This window comes from Convolutriloba macropyga, chromosome 4, assembly GCF_964194025.1.
Source record: "Convolutriloba macropyga chromosome 4, txConMacr16.3, whole genome shotgun sequence".
Lineage (NCBI taxonomy): Eukaryota > Metazoa > Xenacoelomorpha > Acoela > Convolutidae > Convolutriloba > Convolutriloba macropyga.
In genome coordinates, this window is record NC_134471.1 from 13,333,007 (window position 1) to 13,356,416 (window position 23,410).

The window sequence follows — 23,410 nt, forward strand, 5'->3', positions numbered from 1 at the left end:
TTCATAGTTTTCGGCTGCAACAATTTTTGAAAACATTCAAGTTGCGAAAAACCAAAAAAAGTAAAAAAAAATCAATTTTATTAATGTGGTCGGGAATCAGCAAAAAAAACAAAATCTTCTAATTAAGTTTAATTACAAAATTTTAAACACATATTAAAAAATTTGCGATTTGCGTCACTAAAATGTGACTGTTTCAGTATTTTGAGATGACCTTGATTTCAAGAATTCGATTGGGCAAATTCATTCAAAAAAGCTGTGTTTTGTTTCTCTGCTGAATTTTGTTGATGTAGTTTGTCAAAAAAGCTAGAGCTGGAAGTCAATTGATTGCTCTACTGGAACCGTTTCAGTGCAGACGTTTTTTGAAACAGTTTTGGGATTCTCAAGTAAAAATATCTTTCTTACCGAAACACGGAATCATGTAATTTTTACAGGATTCTTCTCTCACATTTTGGATAAGCAACGATGAAACAAAGGATGGAGATTTAATTTTTTCGCAGCACTATTTTCAAATTAATGTAAAAATGTTTAATTTTGGAAACAAATCCCACCTTTTTATTGTTAATATTATTAAGCTAAGATTGTTGCCCCAATTTTTGTGCCCTTTATCTATTCTTCGTACTAAAGTAGAAAAGAAACATACAATTACTCCAAAAACGAAGGTTTTAAGCGTTTTTGTAAGCATTTTGTACTAAAAAAATGAACGTCATGGTATAGGCATATGTTGACGCGGTTTTACTTGAAATTTGTAGCCAGGAGCAACCTGATATTGATCTTATTTAAAATACACATTTATTCATGCAATGATTTTTTTCGTGAAAAATCATAAAATCGTTTTTCTTTATCTTAGATCTTTTTTTAGATAAAAAAAATGGGAGTAACTCCATCTATGGTCCTCATATCTTGTGAAAATACTATAATAATGCAACGTTGTGCGGAAAGATTATTGTCCAGTCCATTTGAAAGTAACAAAATAACTTCCAAAAGTGCAGTCCCTTTCCAATTTTTAGATTTGCAGAACGCTGATCAATTTCTAAAATTAAAGATAAGAAATGATCAGTTCCCCCAATTGAAAAAAGGTTAGCAATTTATTATACGGAGACAGGAAAGAGGAAAGGGATTCGGAAAATTTCGCCCTAAAAATACCGGTCAAAAGCGGTCATTACTTATGTGATAATCTTCTTTTTCCTCCTGAAAAAGCTGTCAAAGAATAAAACGTTTAAAAAAGTATTTGACACAATTATAATGGTGTTAACAAAAATAATAATGGGTACTGTCACCACTTAGAAGCGTACATAACCAAGGCGAAAACGCTATTGATTTTTTGCAGAGTTGAAGAACAAGTTTTTGTTCACAGCTGAAGGACAACTGATCAAATTTTCCAATAAACCGTCTACTTCAAGGTAATCGATGTAATATACGGAATTCACAAAAAAACTAATACTGATAAGCAGCCTAGAAGTCGGCCCTGTTGAGCTCAGAATTGGTCATCTAGCAAGAATCAAGGAAACAATTACTTAGAACAACAAAAATATACTTTCATTATTAACCTTCTTGCAAGATTTTGAATTCCTATCAGATTTTAATCAATCAAACTTGTAAGGACGGTTATACCACTAGTAGGATAGTTAAAGTTTTAATTGGATAGTCAGAGCGTTTACAAAATTTCAAACACTTTTTCGAAAATTTGGGCTTTGTGTCAATAAAATGTGACTGTTCCAAATTTTTGAGATGAACTTAATTTCAACAATTTGATTGGGCAAAATCATTCAATAAAGATGTATTTTGTTTCTCTGCTGAATTTTGTTGATGTACCTTGTCAAAAAAAACTAGAGCTGGAAGTCAATTGGTTGCTTTACTGGAACCATTTCAGTGCAGACGTTTTTTGAAAAGGTTTTGGGATTGTTGGGTACAAATATCCTTCTTACTAATACCAGGAATCGTGTAATTTTAACAGTATTCTTCTCTATCAGTTCTGGGTACGCAAAGATGAAACAAAGTCGGGAGATGTTTTTTTTTGCGAAACGAATCCCTTTTTTTATTTTTAATATTACTTTAATATTTTCAAAAATGAAAACGATTTTTGCAGAAAATTTAGTGTTCCTATTTTTTAGAGTTCTAAATTAGGAAAAACAAACATACAATGACTCCAAAAATATAGCTCCAAATCGCTTTTGTAAGCATATTGTAATACACAAAATGAACTCAACATTTTGGCATACGTTGACACAGTTTTCCTGAATTTTGTAGCCAGAGACATCCTAAAACTGATCTCAGTTAAAATCTGATTTTAGTTAGAATACTGATTTATTCACTCAATGATTTATGCGAGAAAAACAATAATATTGTTTTCCGTTTTTCTTCATCTTAGATCATTTTCTTAGATTTGAAAACAATGGAAGTAACGCGAATTATGGACCTCATATCTCGTGAAAAAAATTATAATCATGCAACGTTGTGAGGCATGATTAGTGTCAAGACCGTTTGAAAGTAATGAAATAACTCCCAAAAAAGCGGTCCTTTTCCTATTAGAAAAACTGGTCAAAAATGGTAATTATATTATATTTAGAAAACGCTGTTTCATTTCTTAAAAAAATTCAAGTTCAAAATTGGTCAATTCTACCGGAAAAATGATTGTACCAGTTAGAAAAGCAAAGAGTTTTGAGAATTTTCCAGTGAAATTACTGGTCAAAAACGGTCAATTCCTTTTCTGAAAAAGCTTTTTTGATGTTACCGCTTGTAAAGATTGCTACAGAATAAATAGTCGGTTAACAAGTATTTCACACAAAATTATAATTGTGTATACATAAATTGCAATGGTTAATGTCGACTCTTAGAAGCATACGCGACCAATGCAAAAAGGCTATTGACTCTGCACAGAATTTAAAAACAAATTTTTGTTCACGAGCGAAAGAAAACAGATCAAGTTTTCCAATTAACCATGCATTTCCGGAGATAATAAACAAATTTTACAGAAAAGTATCAGCACTAAGACTGACTAGCGACCTATAGGTCGTCCCGGTGATCGCAGAATTTATAATCTTAAATGAATCAGGCAAAAATTTGTTCAGGGAATACTTTCATTTTATAACATTCTTGCAAGATTTTGAATCCCGGTCGGATTTTTGTGAATTAAATTTGTAAAAAAGGTACTGCATCTAGCTCAAAACATACTTAGAGCGTCAGAACACATATTCACAAGTGGACACTGTTACAGGTTTATGGTGATCAACCCGGGATATCTAGCCAGATTCATCTCTCGCGAGAATCTTTTTTTAATCTTCCTGCAAGATTCTTGCAAGATTTGAATCACTATACAGGAATAGATTATTCAAGAGAAACCCATTCAGAAACGCTCAATTGGAAACTTATTTCCTAGGATCATTTTCAGCGAACATAATAGATCGATGCGTGACTTACCAATAAGGGTGAACGAGATGAGAAGGAGTGGGGTGTGAACAGACTGGGTGATTGCGAATATGCCCAGCAGACACCCCACCACCCCTATCAGGAACAGGACACAGTGCACGTTGCGTCTGTGGCTAGGGAAGATAGACAGAATCGTCGCACCTGAAACAAATGCGCCATGCTAGAAGGTTGAATGTTCCGCATCTATAAAGTAAACCCCTTTGCCCGGGTTGAAGTGTGAGCGATGATTGTAGACCATAAAAAAAGCAAAGGTGGGTTAAAATGGTAAATAAAGAGAGTCTTTATTTCTCATGTGAACTCCATAATTTAAGTTTGCATAATGTCCGAGTGCTATCATTGACAACCAAATTTCTCACCTTTAATCAGCCTTTGCTTTATCATGGACAGGTTTACCCCTAATTTGGATGAAACTTAGGTTTTTATTTGTCTAAATAAAATTGTACAAGAAGTATTGGTTAGTTTATTTTCACAACGTTCGCCTTGATAATTGGAGTACGGTACAAAAAAGTACTGCTCTCCGGAGCTCACGAGAGGGCCTTTAACAACAGAACAAAACTTTCAACAAATATTATCCTTGTAGTAATATTTCTAATGGTTCACATATTATTATAAAAGTTATCACATACATTCATAAATCATAAATTAGCATAAAATTGACGTTATTTCAATACACTGAATTCTAGCACAAATTTAAAAATTGCTTTTGATTTATTGAAAAACGACTTAAAGAACTAGAAGTTAATAGCAATTGTCTTCAAGCAGAAAAGACTCGTTTGTTTGCAACTCGTATGCTATAAATCATTTTTTTACATCTATTTGACATTCTCCATTTATAATTTTTAGCTAATTTCTTAACCAGTTCATAACTGTGCATTGCTTTTATCGAGTAAATATGAGTGAGTTCTTATTCCATGCAGCTGGGCAATGATTTTGGCTAATTAAATATAATTCTTGTGTTCTTTTTTTCATTTTTGACTCTGAAAGCAAAACTAGTTTTGTTGCGTGGTCCATATACAAAAAACCATAAATCAAAACTAGCGGAACATGCAACTTGTAGTTTGATAAAAGTTTTTTTTTTAGTTAAACCAATCTGAGCTGGAAGAGTAATTCTGTGAATTCAGTCATTTAAAAAAAAGGATTTTTGTAAATTCGTCGAAATCAAAATTGTCGTCTAATTCTATGCCTTAATAATTCAGTATTGACTTCTGTGTGAAGCCTTTGTCTCTTATTAAAATGTTTTGCTGTTGAGAATTTCGTTTTGATTCCAGATCAATAAATTAGGTCTTTTTGTGGTTCAAAATTCGTTTGTGTTCAATGGACGGATCAGCGGCCAGTTTCAAAGATTGTCTTTTTTTCACCAACAAGACCGTGAGCATACAATCAGAAATAGTTTTCGATGCACAAATAGTCTATTTGGCTTATATACACAAGAAAGAGAAGTTCTCTTGTAGTGTTCCTTGTGGTATGCAATACGCAACTTCTGCACTTTGCATGCGACCTTCAAATCCTATGTTGTTCAGTTTGTCTAAAAAGTTCGTATGTTCAACTGTATAAAGGTTTTTTCTGCGTTCAATTACATCAGATAATGTTTCTGCAATACCGTCGTACCAATTTCGCTTGATGCCATAAATACATTTTACTAAGGTTTTTTTGTAATTTTTTTAATCTGAAACCAAAGGACCGGTTAAAAATTGAAGATCGCCAGAATGTCTAACGTTCGCTCTACTCTTATTTTGGAATTAACTTTCCTTTTATTGGCAACAAACTGGTTGACCATATTCCTTAACTTTATTATTCTTTAGAAGTGGCACAATGGCGAAATGTATTTTCATGAGTCCAAAATGAGTAATAAAAAGTCCATTTTAATCTGAGCTGCATTTGTTGTTTGTTTTTCAGGTTTTTAGTGGCCTTTGTCAGCTGTCTCTCGTTGATTTAATTAAAAATTGGAAGCTCTAGTTTTTTCGTCTTATTTACTCCTTTTTGTCAGTTGATCTTTTTCGAAAGAAAATTGTTGAAAATTCATGTCTTTTCATTTTATAGTCATCTGTTGTTTCTATGCTGTCTGTCCTGATCTGTTGATGGTATCAAGAATAACTTCGTGGTACGCTACGCGTTCAGAACTAACAAATGTCGATTACAATTTATCCTTTTTCAAGCAACTTTCTTCAAAAATTGTCAGTTTATTGTATCTCTTTCTGTTCTCGTTTGTTTGTTTTATGTCGCCTATACTTTTGGTAGCAGCGGCAAAATTTTGTTCTCGTTTTTATATCATGTACATTACTATACGATCAGAGTTGTTTTGATCAATTGGCTTCAGACCACATATTTTTGTACTTCATATACTTAACACAATTCGTTACACAAAAAATGTTCAACCGTCTTTTGTATTCCAAATATTTTTCATCATTTTTCTATTAATTTTTTCTGTTGTTATTACAGACGAAAAACAGTTCAATTTTTTTTAACGAATAACTATGTAATCTATTCAAACGAGCTGCATGCAATATTTAGCGCAAATGATGTCACCTTGTAAAAATGCAAAAATGTAGCAAAAGTTAATTGAAGGTTTTCATAATTTTGATACACAATTTTACAAAGTTCAAAAACTGATTCGCAGGTTTAAGAATGTTTGACAATATCTTTTTTCTATTGTTATTAATACTTATTGGTGTTCTGAGTCTTTAGGGGTATTGCTTGATCAAGAAGACTATGAGCATGTTTAAAATTAGGTGTGGTGTATAAAAATTGAGCAACGAACAAGAAAGTATGAAAAGCGAGCTAATGGCTGTTCATGGCTGCTTATTGCCTAGATGCCGTTAATCGAGGTAAAAATTGGAGACGGTAAACCAGTAAAAATGAGCTGAAGTCTGGTCATTGCTAGCTTCATTTTGTCTGAATGGGAATGATCTCTCCAGTTTCTTTTAGGAGAGTTCATGTTATTAACCCGCCGCTCTCTCTGGATGTCTTTAAAATGATCTTGACATCACTCTGATTAGAATCTCTGGCTAATCAAAGCAAATTTATGGAACAGACAATGTTTACGCAGACAATTTTGTGTAATAGTGACACGCAAGTCACAAAACTGGTTCGCATATCGTTTTAGTCGAATTTCAAGAAAAATTGGTCCAATTTGAAAGTGCAATTTCAAAATTGAAATGTTCTAAGCAACTCATACAAAAAAATCAAGAAGGAGAATAATCGAAACTTAGAAATATCGAATCAAATGTGAATTATACCAGAGAATTCCTATGAACAAACATCCGCAAAATGAAAACTAATTTCCAATTGGTAAGTACCCTTTGTGAAATATGACTAAGCTAAAATAAGGAAGACAATGAATCAAAAAGCCATAACGTATCCCGTGATAGTATCGATGTTCAACTGAAATATTTTAATTTCTGAAACATTTTATCATCGCCTGAATCGTCAGGTATTTGCCGCTTAATGAAAAGGGAAAACACCATCATCACCCTTCTGTTTCTCTGCTTCATCACAATCTTCGCTGGGGATATAGTTAAAATGACCTCTAAGAATACTTAAGCTCAAGAATTGATTTGAATCTTCAATGAAAGCATTTTTAAAAAAATGGTTAAGCAATTTAGATTTTGATAAAACGAGCATGTTGTACCTTGTTAGTTATAATCACGGTGCAAGATAGATGAGCATTTTGGTGGTAGAACTTTTAGATCAATTAGCAGAAGGTAATGAAGCATTCAACGTTTTCTTATTCACGCAGGTATAATTATGTTTAAAAAATAAATTTAGTTGAACATTTTGGCAAATTGTTTGGTAAATATTGGTTTTTTCATCAAATAAAACATCATGAATGAGTGAACGAATTGAATTTCTCCAATATATTTGACAACAACTGAGCAAATTAAGCAAAATCCAATCATTAAAAATTACTAACAGGAGTGGACATTTGTCGATGCTATTGAATCGTTATGAAAAGCCCCGAGAGAGAAAATTAAAATAAAAAAATAGGCTACTAGACCACAAATTCTTTGAATAACCTGTTCTCCAATATCAAACTATATTGGAAACGTTTGACAAGATTTTCAATTTTACGCGTCCATTTGCCAAGGCTTTATTCTGCAACAGAAAGCTCAATGAAACTCGAAAACTATGTTGAAGTGACATTATTGTCAGCTTATTCTTCGATAATTTTGGAATAACAAGTTGTGCAGTTTTGAACGTGTCCCTTAGCTATGGTTACAATACGCGAAATACATCTCATCCATTTCAACAATTTCAAAAATTTTGTGGTAACACTTCAGGATAAACTTGAGTTATTGCTTCAAGTGCAGCTCATTATCGATTAAAAGCTTCAACCTGAAAATAATTGCCACACATTGAGTCAAAATTTTTTTAAAAAGAAATTATTTGTAGATTTTTTTTTGTAATTGTCTTAGACAACTCAGTGTTGTGCATCCATAAATCAAAACTCCACACTCAAAGACTGGGACATTGGTACTTCTTTTAAAAAAAATTAGGGCTTTAAGGTTGCATGGCTTCCTTAATCGTGCCTAAATAACAATGAATTTGTGCAGTTTTTCTGCAAACAAACTTTATGTGATCTTCAAAAGTTAATTGAGACTCAATATTTCATCCATACCAAATAATTGAAACAACAACAGTTCTCTAAAAAGCAGTCTCCATTTTGTCGTCTGCCATTTTTTTTGTCTCAAAAAACTTAATAAAGAAGCTTTTCGAGTGGTTGATTTCCAGCATTACTGAGTGTAGCGACGGATGTTATTTATGTGTTCAGGCTTTACAACAGGAGTGTGTTCGAAAAACCAAGCAAGTGTCATCATCAAACTGTGTGGAGTATCTACATGCTTCCACTAAATCATTCAAGTACAATAAAATCAAGAAACATCCTAAAACCGAGCCTTGAGGAACTCTATTTTCTTACACAACCTCCTCAGAAAAAAATTGTTCCATAAAAGACATTGTTTTTTCTAACCGTTAGATATGATTTAAACGACTCCAAAGCCGGACTACGGGAACTAAGTTCTTCCATTTTTTAAAATAAAAGAATTTCTCTGTTTGCGGTGTCGAAAGTTTTGAAGGTTTAAAACGATAGCCTTAAATTTTTTCCATTCATTCTTTTCCCTTTGATGGTTTCAACTACGCTAGCCATTGAATCAATTTTCGAGCGGTTAGATAGGAAGCCTAACTGCTTTTCATACAGATTATTGAGTTTTTCTAGAAAAACAACACATTCCTTGAACATAACTCAAAGATGGTAGGATATAAATTGGCCGACAATTGCTAGCAATTGTTTATGAAACTGAAGCACAACTGCTTTCTTGAAACCTGAGGGTATTCTTGAGGATATTCATGATAGTTGAAAACAGTTTTATTAGATCATTGACAAAAGGTGCAAAGTTGCGTCAAACTTCTCAAGGAATTTAAAAGATATTGATTGAAAGCATTTAAACAACAGCAAATAAATTTATAGGTCCATAGGAGTAAAAATAAACGCAGGTTAAGATTTGCAGTGCTAGCCCTTGTAAGAACTAGCGGTGAAGTGCATAGAAAAAAAAGAGTAACTTTTTTGGGACCGGGTTTAATTTTAAGACGAGATGAAGAAATCTTGATGAATCGACGCCAAAAAATAAACAATAATGTCCCGCCCTAGAAAACGAAAGGATAACTTGCTTAATATTTTTCACTTCCGGGTTGAAAACCCTTAATCTTCATGCAAATGTCAAATCTGCTGTCTTACAAAAATTAGAGTATTTTTAAGTACTAAGTTTCATAAAAATTATGGAAATGTTAAGACTTTTGTGGTTACCCGCAAATCATTTATGATCAAAGCGTGCTTTTAATAAAGCTATTAAACCGTTTTTTTCTCCTAGAAAAATTCCTCTAAATTTCTTCGACGACAAATCAATGAAACTATTCCTCGGTAAAACTTTGCAAAACTGAAAAATCTTACTACCATTTTCAAAACAAGTCATAGCAAAAAAGCAGGAAACATTGAAAGAATTTTCTTTAGTGTAAATAATTCTGCAGCTTTGAAACTCGAAGTTCTGTCAATTTTTTTGTTTAAAGAATTGGGGAAAGTGGCAAAGTAAAATCAGGAATAAGGACCAAGATGATATTTAAATAAACATGCAAATTATTAATATTGTTCTTGTGATTCTCAAATTTTATAACACGCAACTTTTGAGTGCAAAATATTAATTTGATTACATTTTATCTACACTATTTGGAACTCTGTGAGAACAGTCAATGCTTTTTTTTCTTGTGGGAACTAAATTTTTTGGAAGAATCTTGCAAGATCTTACAAGATAAACTTTTGGCCCCGACTAGGGTTGTATCTGGAAATCATATCTGACTTTAGTAAGACAATCGGTGGACAATAAAAATCATTTATGAACTGGTAAGACCGCAAAGAAACCGTAAAGATGTCAACAGTATCTCAGCGCGAGCCCGTCTAGTTTTTTTGTATTGCTATGCGACAAGTATTGTTTTGCTAAGCCATTTGGCGCATCAAGCTAAAATTTTGCTTTGATTAGTACCAATAAAACTTCCCAGGATAAAACTATACTGATACCGGCCTGATTTTTCCTGCAACTTTGATTTTTTTTTGGAGCAGCATCTCCCTTCGGTGACCTCATGAAAGGAGAGGGAAAAGCAAAAGCTCTGGTTCACCCGGCGCATCCTTGTTCACGATGAGCTCATTAACAACAGGTACATTCAACTAGCTAGTAGTAGTAATAGTAGTAATAGTAGTAGTAGTGATAGTAATGGTAGTATTAACATTAGTGTGTTGTAGTAGAAAGAGGTGGTATATAGAGGGAACAGCAGTTGCATGGCGGCGACAATCGAAGGCAGAACAAAGACTTGAATGATTGATTTTTAGATAACTCCCTATTTTAGATCAACGCCAGCTCCAGCCTATAACCACTAATTCCTTCACCCCCCCCCCCCCCCCAAATCCCCCACCCCGCCTCCTCACTAACACTAACTTCCCATCCTTCTCCCCTCTCGGTTATGCCCTACAAGAAGGAACAGGCAAGCTCTGCAACTTCTATAATTCCAAAGCATAACACGATCGAATGTTCATTTGCTCAATTTGCTATTTAGTTCATTTAGTCACACTGTCTTTTTGAGCAAATCATCGGAAAATCTTTTTTCTTTTGTGTTTTTATCTATATCGATGGATAGGTAAAGTGCATACTGTGGAAAGGTGAACATGGAGGGGGGGGGGGGGGGGGGGTGGATGGCGGTAGAGGTGGGTAGGTATTATCGGCTAGGGTTATTGTAAGAGGGGTGACTGGGGGTGTTCGCGCTTTTCGACCCAGTCGTGATGACGCGTGTGATCATCTCTTCTTCGAAAATAAGGGTAGTCGCTGTATGACAATCTCCCCCCTTGAGATGTTGTTATGCTGTGTGTTGTTTAGCCATTTTGTGCATGCAACAGCGTTCCTCTTTTCAGCTGAACAAATGGGAGAGATTAGCGTGGGGCCCTGAACAAAAGCCAATTTGATCCCGACCAAATCTGCTCAAAGACTATCTTATCTCGGCTTTGAACAAAAGTTTGCTCAATTCCGGCCCCTATCTCCCCCCACCTCTTTCTCTCTCTCTCTCTCTCTCTCTCTCTCTCTCTCTCTCTTTCCCTCTCGCTCTCTCCTTTTTCTCAGTCTTTCACTCGCTTAGTCTTCCTCAGGTCGCTGCCTTCTTAGCTATTCAGCTCAGCCATCAAGGCGACCTTTCAGCAAAGCAAGTGAAAACATAACCCCTCCCCGGAAACACCACTTCAACAGTAATCGACCCCAACTTGTTCCATCGGGCCATTGGTCCACTCTAATTCACATAGCACAAAAAGTGCTTAGAAAGTTTGAAGAAAACAGGGTGCTGTAAAAACCCCATCTTTAGCTGTGGATATGTTTTAACCGACCTTTTAACAAGATCTGAACGTATGACAAAATCCAGCACCGGACGGAATATTGGCGCGTTCTTCCAATTTTTTCGGGCTCAACAAGTTATGTACCCGTAACTTAAACTTTAAAGTAATCATTTACAGGTGAAATTCTTACTCAAGTCGAATAAATTTGTTCGTTCTCAAAGTAAGTTGCTTTTAAATTTGGTCAAATTGTGGTCAGTCACTTTTTAAAAGCAGGCAATAAAACACCTTATATTGCAGTCAATCTAAAAGTATAATGTGGGAAACTAAATATTCTGCCAATAACATGCCTTTTTCAAGATCATGCGAGACAACAACTTTCTTCTGAATTATGCATCTCGAACATATCAAAGATTTTGACAATTGGTAACAGAAGATCCATGACTTCATAATCACCAAAAAATACAAGTAAGATAACTTTTACCAAAAAAATAGCAGTTAAAAAAATTTACAAAATATCCAATTTCAATTATGAAGATCACTTCTAAAACGAATAAAAAAATAGTTATACTTTTTACTGAATTTATCAATTAATTAAACACTTTGAACTGGAAAATTTTTGGCGAAAACAGGCAACTAGTGACACAGAAAAATGTCCCAATTCCAACTGCAGAATCTGCGAGAATTGTAATACAATCAATAAACAATTATTTTCGAAATATGAAGCTTGATGATTATAGAAAAAATAAAGAAAAAGACTTTCAGAAAATGCGCAGAATTATCAGTGCATTCTATCAAAACACAAGGTAGCAAAAAGGTAGGAATTAAATGAAACTTAAATTTTCGTGCTTCAATTAGAAACTGTATCTTGACAACAATCAGCACCAACCTGAAAAAAATTGCAATTATTGAATCAAATTGTTAGCTGTGAAATTACACTTCTTATTTTGATATATTGAGTTCTTGATATTTAGATTAGATTTTGTCCAATCAAGTAAAAAAAAACAATTCCATCTCTCAGAAAAAAAAATAACAAACTTTTGTCCATATTTCAAATGAAAGCTATGATACATGTTCTCTGTGTTAAAACACGACATCCAAAGAAACACAGACCGACTTCTCGGTTATCATTAGCTCGTAGCTAGTTCGTCAAATATAGGCTTGTGATGCAGAAAACGTCATTTGGAAAGGCCTGAATTTTTTCGCGAATTTTGATTAATTGTTGGAAGTATGCTGACAAAGGCGAGATATTAAGCTGCGAGTTTGGCGGGGCTGCTGTTCCTAACTCTTATTGGGGATCTGCTTCTTGTCTGTCCCTTTTGTTATCCTGGAAAACTTAGTCAGAACTCAACCTTTATTTATCTATCAGTTTCGACACGTTCCCCTTTTGGTTGCTTGCTTTTTTGCGAATAATTTGGGTTTATGATAACAATCAAAGTTTACAAAATTTTAGCGGTAAAATAGAGGTCAAAGAATGAGGTCATGAGGTCTTTGGCATGAGGTCAAAGAATGAACGATGTCGATAACATATGCTGCAATCTTATTGTCATCAAATTTAACCAAGTTTTTACGGTTCGTCAAAGTTAACACATTTCCTGTAATTTTTATGAAAGTAAAACTAGTATGCATTAAATCTCTCAAGACTGTATTTTTCGAAATATTAAAACTCCAAAAATCTAAGACAGACCAACTTTGAAAAAGAATTCAGTTAATTTCAAAGATTTCCTGAGTGTTAAACTTCAAAAACTATAATAATAAACACTAAATTACCCAATTTCATACTTCGACAGTTTTAAATTTCCATCCAAATATAAACATATCACACATCTTATGCTCAATAGTTGCTCGTATCTTTTATTGGTATCTGCTTGTCTATTATTTTTGAATGAGTAACGGAGAAAAAAATAATCTCACTATTAACGCAGTCTGCATTTCTGCAATAATATCTGAAAAAATTACTTTCAATTGATAATTATTTTCCTACAGCTTACGCGATTTTGCTTGATTTTCAACTGATCAAAGTTTTCTGATCAGACTATCTCGGAGCTTGTATCTTCTTATCAGCTTTCAGCGTAACCAATGTTTTTTGCTCGAATTTTTTGTGCACCGCTAAGAAATTTTTGTAACAGTTATATTTAACCACAAATTGTGTAGCACGTGAAAAAAAAATGTATAGTTTATGACATTTGTCAATTTTGTGCTATCAGTTTTCAAGGTAACTCATAACAACGATTGTCTGAGAACAGAACAAGCAAATTCATTTTCCGTTTTTGCTTATTCATTTTTGCAACACATTGTCAACTAATTGTAATGACTGAATTTGAAACTTAATTTCAATCGCAACATCTCTGGTTGATTCCAAGAACATTGATTTGACTTTAGTGAGACATATCAAAACAAAATTGCCGAATTATGGATCATATAATGAACATATATCCATAATTTCACCGCTGAGCAGCAATCAAATTGACACCTAATCAGCTCATACTACTGTCTTTTACCTCTGATTGGAATTCAGTGTGGCACACGACAAAATTATACAAAACTGGTACATGACAAAACTTTTGTCCATATTTCAAATGAAAGCTATGATACATGTTCTCTGTGTTAAAACACGACATCCAAAGAAACACAGACAGACTTCTCGGTTATCATTAGCTCGTAGCTAGTTCATCAAATATAGGCTTGTGATGCAGAAAACGTCATTTGGAAAGGCCTGAATTTTTTCGCGAATTTTGATTAATTGTTGGAAGTATGCTGACAAAGGCGAGATATTAAGCTGCGAGTTTGGCGGGACTGCTGTTCCTAACTCTTATTGGGGATCTGCTTTTTGTCTGTCCCTTTTGTTATCCTGGAAAACTTAGTCAGAACTCAACCTTTATTTATCTATCAGTTTCGACACGTTCCCCTTTTGGTTGCTTGCTTTTTTGCGAATAATTTGGGTTTATGATCACAATCAAAGTTTACAAAATTTTAGCGGTAAAATAGAGGTCAAAGAATGAGGTCATGAGGTCTTTGGCATGAGGTCAAAGAATGAACGATGTCGATAACATATGCTGCAATCTTATTGTCATCAAATTTAACCAAGTTTTTACGGTTCGTCAAAGTTAACACATTTCCTGTAATTTTTATGAAAGTAAAACTAGTATGCATTAAATCTCTCAAGACTGTATTTTTCGAAATATTAAAACTCCAAAAATCTAAGACAGACCAACTTTGAAAAAGAATTCAGTTAATTTCAAAGATTTCCTGAGTGTTAAACTTCAAAAACTATAATAATAAACACTAAATTACCCAATTTCATACTTCGACAGTTTTAAATTTCCATCCAAATATAAACATATCACACATCTTATGCTCAATAGTTGCTCGTATCCTTTATTGATATCTGATTATCTACTACTTATTGCATGAGCAACGGAAAAAAATAATCTCACTATTAACGCAATCTGCATTTCTGCAATAATATCTGAAAAAATTACTTTCAATTGATAATTATTTTCCTACAGCTTATGCGATTTTGCTTGATTTTCAACTGATCAAAGTTTTCTGATCAGACTATCTCGGAGCTTGTATCTTCTTATCAGCTTTCAGCGTAACCAATGTTTTTTGTTCGAATTTTTTGTGCACCGCTAAGAAATTTTTGTAACAGTTTTTAACCACAAATTGTGCAGCAGTCAAATTGACATCTAATCAGCTCATACTACTGTCTTTTACCTCTGATCGGAATTCAGTGTGGCACATGACAAAATTATACCGCAGTCTTGTATTGTGAAAATATCAATCTCGACTCAATCCATAACAGTCTGTAAAAAAACGGTCGAGCCTAAACCTTTTTGACAAAAAAACGTCAAAAACGTCCGCCTAATTCTTTTCATTTCATTTCGACTTTGTCCTAAATTTTACTCGTCTTGACCCAAGTTTCGGCAACTGGAATTTAGATGGACTGAATTGTGACGCTAAACTTTTGCTTGACTCAAAAACGTCACACTTGAACAAAAGAAATTACCTTTAGAAGACCATAAAAATTTTCAATGTTTATGAAGAACCATTGCAAAAGAATATTGTGCTGCTAAAAGTAAAAATATTTCATATTATTGGAAGGAAACGACTGAAAAATGCAAACAAAACTCACTTCTGATAAAAAAAACTTTTGAGCCTGAAAATAGTTTAATTGAGCCAAAGCAAGTCCCAATATAGCGATAAATGATTTAACTTGAGAATTCAATTTCTCTTAAAGTATTTTGACAGAATTCTAGTTAATAAACTTTAACCAAAGCGTGCAAGAAAAGACCGCGCATGTCACATGAAACGATTTTTAGCACAACTTCAAATAGGACGATGCCAATTTTGACCACCTACTAGTCTTTTCAGTTAGACTTGATCAAAGTTTGATCAAGCTCCTCAGCTCAAACAGAATTGATTTTTTTTAATATGAAACAATTAAACATTGTGCTACTATGCGTTAATTAGATCTAAAGACGTTCTCATGTGAAATTGCGTAAGTTCTATCGAAAAGCCGAGTTTTCTGTCACAACATTTTAAGAGAAGATCATAAGCACCAGAAGATGGCCTATTAGATAAGAAGCAGGCTTAATCTCGTGGCTTTTCGTATGACTCACGAGAAAAATTAGTACAACCATTAGGTGGCCAATGTGCGAAAAGGCAAAATTCAATAAACATTGAATTTTTTGTGCAATCTAGAGACCACAATTAATCCCCATTTTTCAAAATTCATATATATTTTAACCATGTAAATTAGTTACGCAAAAAAGTGGAAATAATTTACTTATATCTTGGCAGAAAGGGCTTACATTTGTGATGAGTATTCACGGATAAAAGCAACCCAATTAAAATATTAAGCAAACCAAAACCCTATTGTCCCAGGTTTTCACTACAGAGAAAAGTGGGGCACATATAACCAACTGTGAAGGAAATTTGAACTAAATTAACCTAGTGACAGTGTTTTCCACACACGCTTACAAATCTGCTCTTGAAACAAATCTTCATTTTTGCAACACATTGTCAATTAATTGTAATGACTGAATTTGAAACTTAATTTCAATCTCGACATCTCTGGTTGATTGCAAGAACATTGATTTGACTTTAGTGAGACATATCAAAAAAAATGGCCGAATTATGGATCATATAATGAACATATATCCATAATTTCACCGCTGAGCAGCAATTAAATTGACATCTAATCAGCTCATACTACTGTCTTTTACCTCTGATTGGAATTCAGTGTGGCACATGACAAAATTATACCGCAGTCTTTGGCCTTTGGCCAGACGTTGAATCGAATTAGGAATAGACTGTTCTCCAGACTTTCATATTTGGCCAGATCTTATTCATATTATGATATTATCGTATTACGCCAGACTTTGGCCGATGAACAGACCATGCCAAACTCAAAACGTTTTCTGTTGACAGATTGTGCGAACCATACCTTTCTAGACCACGATACTTTTCCAGACCAATTTTCCATACCATATAATTTTCAAGACCTTGAGGGCTTGCAACACCATTTGTGTGTGTGTGAACAGACTAGAAATCAACTCATTGGTCCAGTACAACTGATGAAAAGCAATCCTCGAGAAAAAAGTATTGTGGAAATATCAATCTCGACTCAATCCATAACAGCCTGTAAAAAAACGGTCGATCCTAAACCTTTTTGACAAAAAGAACGTCCAAAAAACATCGGCCTAATTCTTTTCATTTCATTTCGACTTTGTCCTAAATTTTACTCGTCTTGACCCACGTTTCGGCAAATGGAATTTAGATGGACTGAATTGTGACGCTAAACTTTTGCTTGACTCAAAAACATCACACTTGAACAAAAGAAATTACCTTTAGAAGACCATAAAAATTTTCAATGTTTATGAAGAACCATTGCAAAAGAATATTGTGCTGCTAAAAGTAAAAATATTTCATATTATTGGAAGGAAACGACTGAAAAATGCAAACAAAACTCACTTCTGATAAGAAAAACTTTTGAGCCTGAAAATAGTTTAATTGAGCCAAAGCAAGTCCCAATATAGCGATAAATGATTTAACTTGAGAATTCAGTTTCTCTTAAAGTATTTTGACAGAATTCTAGTTAATAAACTTTGACCAAAGCGTGCAAGAAAAGACCGCGCATGTCACATGAAACGATTTTTAGCACAACTTCAAATAGGACGATGCCAATTTTGACCACCTAATAGTCTTTTCAGTTAGACTTGATCAAAGTTTGATCAATCTCCTCAGCTCAAACAGAATTGATTTTTTTTAATATGAAACAATTAAACATTGTGCTACTATGCGTTAATTAGATCTAAAGACGTTCTCATGTGAAATTGCGCAAGTTCTATCGAAATGCCGAGTTTTCTGTCACAACATTTTAAGAGAAGATCATAAGCACCAGAAGATGGCCTATTAGATAAGTAGCAGGCTTAATCTCGTGGCTTTTCGTATGACTCACGAGAAAAATTAGTACAACCATTAGGTGGCCAATGTGCGAAAAGGCAAAATTCAATAAACATTGAGTTTTTGTGCAATCTACAGACCAAAATTAATCCCCATTTTTCAAAATTCATATATATTTTTAACCATGTAAATTAGTTACGCAAAAAAGTGGAAATAAGTTACTTATATCTTGGCAGAAAGGGCTTACATTTGTGATGAGTATTCACGGATAAAAGCAACCCAATTAAAATTTTAAGCAACCCAAAACCCTATTGTCCCAGGTTTTCACTACAGAGAAAAGTGGGGCACATATAACCAACTGTGAAGGAAATTTGAACTAAATTAACCTAGTGACAGTGTTTTCCACACACACTTACAAATCTGCTCTTGAAACAAATCTTCATTTTTGCAACACATTGTCAAATAATTGTAATGACTGAATTTGAAACGTAATTTCAATCTCAACATCTCTGGTTGATCGCAAGAACATTGATTTGACTTTAGTGAGACATATCAAAAAAAATGGCCGAATTATGGATCATATAATGAACATATATTCATAATTTCACCGCTGAGCAGCAATTAAATTGACATCTTATCAGCTCATACTACTGTCTTTTACCTCTGATTGGAATTCAGTGTGGCACATGACAAAATTATACCGCAGTCTTTGGCCTCTGGCCAGACGTTGAATCGAATTAGGAACAAACTGTTCTCCAGACTTTCACATTTGGCCAGATCTTATTCATATTATGATATTATCGTATTACGCCAGACTTTGGCCGATGAACAGACCATGCCAAACTCAAAACGATTTCTGTTGACAGATTGTGCGAACCATACCTTTCTAGACCACGACACTTTTCCAGACCAATTTTCCATACCATATAATTTTCAAGACCTTGAGGGCTTGCAACACCATTTGTGTGTGTGTGAACAGACTAGAAATCAACTCATTGGTCCAGTACAACTGATGAAAAGCAATCCTCGAGAAAAAAGTATTGTGGAAATATCAATCTCGACTCAATCCATAACAGCCTGTAAAAAAACGGTCGATCCTAAACCTTTTTGACAAAAAAAACGTCCGAAAAACATCGGCCTAATTCTCTTCATTTCATTTCGACTTTGTCCTAAATTTTACTCGTCTTGACCCACGTTTCGGCAACTGGAATTTAGATGAACTGAATTGTGACGCTAAACTTTTGCTTGACTCAAAAACGTCACACTTGAACAAAATAAATTACCTTTAGAAGACCATCAAAATTTTCAATGTTTATGAAGAACCATTGTAAAAGAATATTGTGCTGCTAAAAGTAAAAATATTTCATATTATTGGAAGGAAACGACTGAAAAATGCAAAGAAAACTCACTTCTGATTAAAAAAACTTTTGAGCCTGAAAATAGTTTAATTGAGCCAAAGCAAGTCCCAATATAGCGATAAATGATTTAGCTTGAGAATTAAATTTCTCTTAAAGTATTTTGACAGAATTCTAGTTAATAAACTTTGACCAAAGCGTGCAAGAAAAGACCGCGCATGTCACATGAAACGATTTTTAGCACAACTTCAAATAGGACGATGCCAATTTTGACCACCTACTAGTCTTTTCAGTTAGACTTGATCAAATTTTGATCAAGCTCCTCAGCTCAAACAGAATTGATTTTTTTTAATATGAAACAATTAAACATTGTGCTACTATGCGTTAATTAGATCTAAAGACGTTCTCATGTGAAATTGCGTAAGTTCTATCGAAAAGCCGAGTTTTCTGTCACAACATTTTAAGAGAAGATCATAAGCACCAGAAGATGGCCTATTAGATAAGAAGCAGGCTTAATCTCGTGGCTTTTCGTATGACTCACGAGAAAAATTAGTACAACCATTAGGTGGCCAATGTGCGAAAAGGCAAAATTCAATAAACATTGAATTTTTGTGCAATCTAGAGACCACAATTAATCCCCATTTTTCAAAATTCATATATATTTTCAACCATGTAAATTAGTTACGCAAAAATGTGGAAATAATTTACTTATATCTTGGCAGAAAGGGCTTACATTTGTGATGAGTATTCACGGATAAAAGCAACCCAATTAAAATATTAAGCAACCCAAAACCCTATTGTCCCAGGTTTTCACTACAGAGAAAATTGGGGCACATATAACCAACTGTGAAGGAAATTTGAACTAATTTAACCTAGTGACAGTGTTTTCCACACACACTTACAAATCTGCTCTTGAAGCAAATCTTCATTTTTGCAACACATTGTCAAATAATTGTAATGACTGAATTTGAAACTCAATTTCAATCTCAACATCTCTGGTTGATCGCAAGAACATTGATTTGACTTTAGTGAGACATATCAAAATAAAATGGCCGAATTATGGATCATATAATGAACATATATCCATAATTTCAGTACTGAGCAGCAATTAAATTGACATCTAATCAGCTCATACTACTGTGTTTTACCTCTGATTGGAATTCAGTCTGGCACATGACAAAATTATACCGCAGTCTTTGGCCTCTGGCCAGACGTTGAATCGATTTAGGAACAGACTGTTCTCCAGACTTTCACATTTGGCCAGATCTTATTCATATAATGATATTATCGTATTACGCCAGACTTTGGCCGATGAGCAGACCATGCCAAACTCAAAACATTTTCTGTTGAAAGATTGTGCGAACCATACCTTTCTAGACCACGATACTTTTCCAGACCAATTTTCCATACCATATAATTTTCAAGACCTTGAGGGCTTGCAACACCATTTGTGTGTGTGAACAGACTAGTAATCAACTCATTGGTCCAGTACAACTGATGAAAAGCAATCCTCGAGAAAAAAGTATTGTGGAAATATCAATCTCGACTCAATCCATAACAGCCTAAAAAAAACGGTCGATCCTAAACCTTTTTGACAAAAAAACGTCCGAAAAACATCGGCCTAATTCTTTTCATTTCATTTCGACTTTGTCCTAAATTTTACTCGTCTTGACCCAAGTTTCGGCAACTGGAATTTAGATGGACTGAATTGTGACGCTAAACTTTTGCTTGACTCAAAAACGTCACACTTGAACAAAAGAAATTACCTTTAGAAGACCATCAAAATTTTCAATGTTTATGAAGAACCATTGTAAAAGAATATTGTGTTGCTAAAAGTAAAAATATTTCATATTATTGGAAGAAAACGACTGAAAAATGCAAAGAAAACTCACTTCTGATAAAAAAAAACTTTTGAGCCTGAAAATAGTTTAATTGAGCCAAAGCAAGTCCCAATATAGCGATAAATGATTTAACTTGAGAATTCAATTTCTCTTAAAGTATTTTGACAGAATTTTAGTTAATAAACTTTGACCAAAGCGTGCAAGAAAAGACCGCGCATGTCACATGAAACGATTTTTAGCACAACTTCAAATAGGACGATGCCAATTTTGACCACCTACTAGTCTTTTCAGTTAGACTTGATCAAATTTTGATCAAGCTCCTCAGCTCAAACAGAATTGATTTTTTTTAATGTGAAACAATTAAACATTGTGCTACTATGCGTTAACTAGATCTAAAGACGTTCTATGCGTTAACTAGATCTAAAAATGTTCTTGCAATTAGCATGCAATTAGCCTAAAATTTTATTGTCGGAATTTCATTAGTAATTATTTGAAACAATTTTCAATGACTTAATTATTCTGAAGAACAGTGATGTGACTAATTGCAAAACTGCTAATTGTCTTCTTAATCAATAATTGATATCGAACGAGACATTTCTGAAACTATTCACAAATTAGGTTTTCTTTCAAATCAGTCTAATTGACACTATTTTAGTTATTTGGAAAGAGTTGCTTAGAATGTGTAAACTAGTGACTTGTAAAGTGGTATCGAGTGACATAAGATTGTCCCAGGTTTTCACTATGGAGAAAAGTGGGGCACATATAACCAACTGTGAATGAAATTTGAACTAAATTAACCTAGTGACAGTGTTTTCCACACACGCTTACAATTCTGCTCTTGAAACATGGGTCGTGAAAAACCCGGCGAAATCGAGTATGAATACTCGATTTTTCGCTAACTTCCCACTTAAGGAACAAGAAATTATGCAATATGCAAGAATGCTTGTGTGACTTCATTTTTCGCATTCTACACAAAAATATCTGGTGACTCAAGTGTGAATTTTCGATATTGCACACAGAACATAGTATTTTCCTCAAGTTTTTTGTGGTATTCAATTAATTTAATTTAGTGTTTGAGTTTTTGTTAGTTTTAGCAGTAGTGTTGCGCAAAAACTACAAAAAAATTTAAAATTGTTTTTCTTCTAGACAATCTTTGTGTGGGAAACTGCGTTTTTCAACATTTTCGCATTCACTTTCATTAGAAATTTGATGAAACTCGATTCAAAGATATTATTGAAAATTGCGTTTCAAAATCGTGAATTTTTCTTTCATTCATGCTGCGGCAAACATCGCTGACAATTTTCACATTTTGTTCAAGCTTCAAGTGAAAAATGGCAATTTTGGCCGTTCTGAATTAGTTTGTTTAGGGAAATTGGTTTCAGGCTTCAGTACTCAAATTCAGAGGTAAACACAAACAAGCTCCGCCGTGTTTATACTGTGCTTTCAAAACGCAAACAATTGAAAATACATTTTGGTAATGGACAGGAAAAGAGCACATCTGAAATTCCAATTAAACAGAAATAACAGAAATTACCAAAAAACCACTTGTGCTAATCATAACGCTCTCGCTTCATTAATATTCCATTCACAAGAAAAATTGCGTAATTTTGGAGAAATAAAAAGCCAAGCACATTTTTTTGCGTAATTCCGTTTCTTGTTGAGCTGACGAACACTCCTTTAATATATGACGTCAGAGGTAAACAAAGTAAACAACACGTGTAAATTCATCCAAAAACTGTCCATTTCCCCTTATGTCGATAATGAGTTTCAATTGATGTAAAATTGGGCATTAATTGCACACAAACAATCACCTCAAAAAGGTACACTTCATTGGGAAAAACTGCGTTGAAGTGGTATTTTGGATCAATAAATTGTATCCCCCTTAGAAAAAGAGAGAAAAAAACTAATTTACGTCCATCACAGTAACAACAAATTGAATTTTAATATTTAATTTTGTAGATCGAAACAACACTGCAGTTTGTTTTGATTGCATTCTAAAACACTTGAAAGGAGAACGCTCACGAGATAGAAACGCGAATGATATTACCGGTTTTCGGATTTAAAAACATAAATTTTCCATGTGGCTGTTTTAGTGTTACGTTAATATAATGCTCGAAATATAATGATCAAACCACAAAATTATGAAACGAAAAGAAAAATTGAAAGGCGTTTTATAGAAAGTCTTCAGGGTTCTTCATAAACATCAGTTTTGCTTGATTTCGCGGATTAGTGTAGTTTAAATAGAGTAAATGCGTCTCCTAATAAAAAGTCTGTCAGCAGTAAACCTATTCGTGATATTTTAGAGCTTGTTACCAACAATATCGTGCCTTTAAAAACTCCCTCGAAAAATGGAAAAGAAACACACGTGATAGTAACAACGATTTGATTCGGTAGCTAAGCCATGATTTAATAAAACTCTGTCAATAGTTACTTGATTTTCTTCAACCGACTACTGGGCTTCAACGTTAGAGCTAAAGAAGCTAGAGATGAACTGAATAATTTCATGACAGCGAACCTAACCC

At 33.9% G+C, this 23,410-nt stretch overlaps 1 protein-coding gene across 1 annotated transcript in view; it reads right to left on the reverse strand.

Moving 5' to 3' along the window:
* Positions 1–3,343: 3,343 nt before the first annotated feature.
* The window catches only part of LOC142337982 (uncharacterized), a 31,498-nt gene continuing 11,431 nt past the window's right edge, over positions 3,344–23,410 (reverse strand). The window contains exon 2 of the mRNA XM_075387615.1: positions 3,344–3,567. Within this exon, the coding sequence (XP_075243730.1) occupies positions 3,344–3,567 (224 nt within the window). The remainder of the gene's footprint in view (positions 3,568–23,410) is intronic.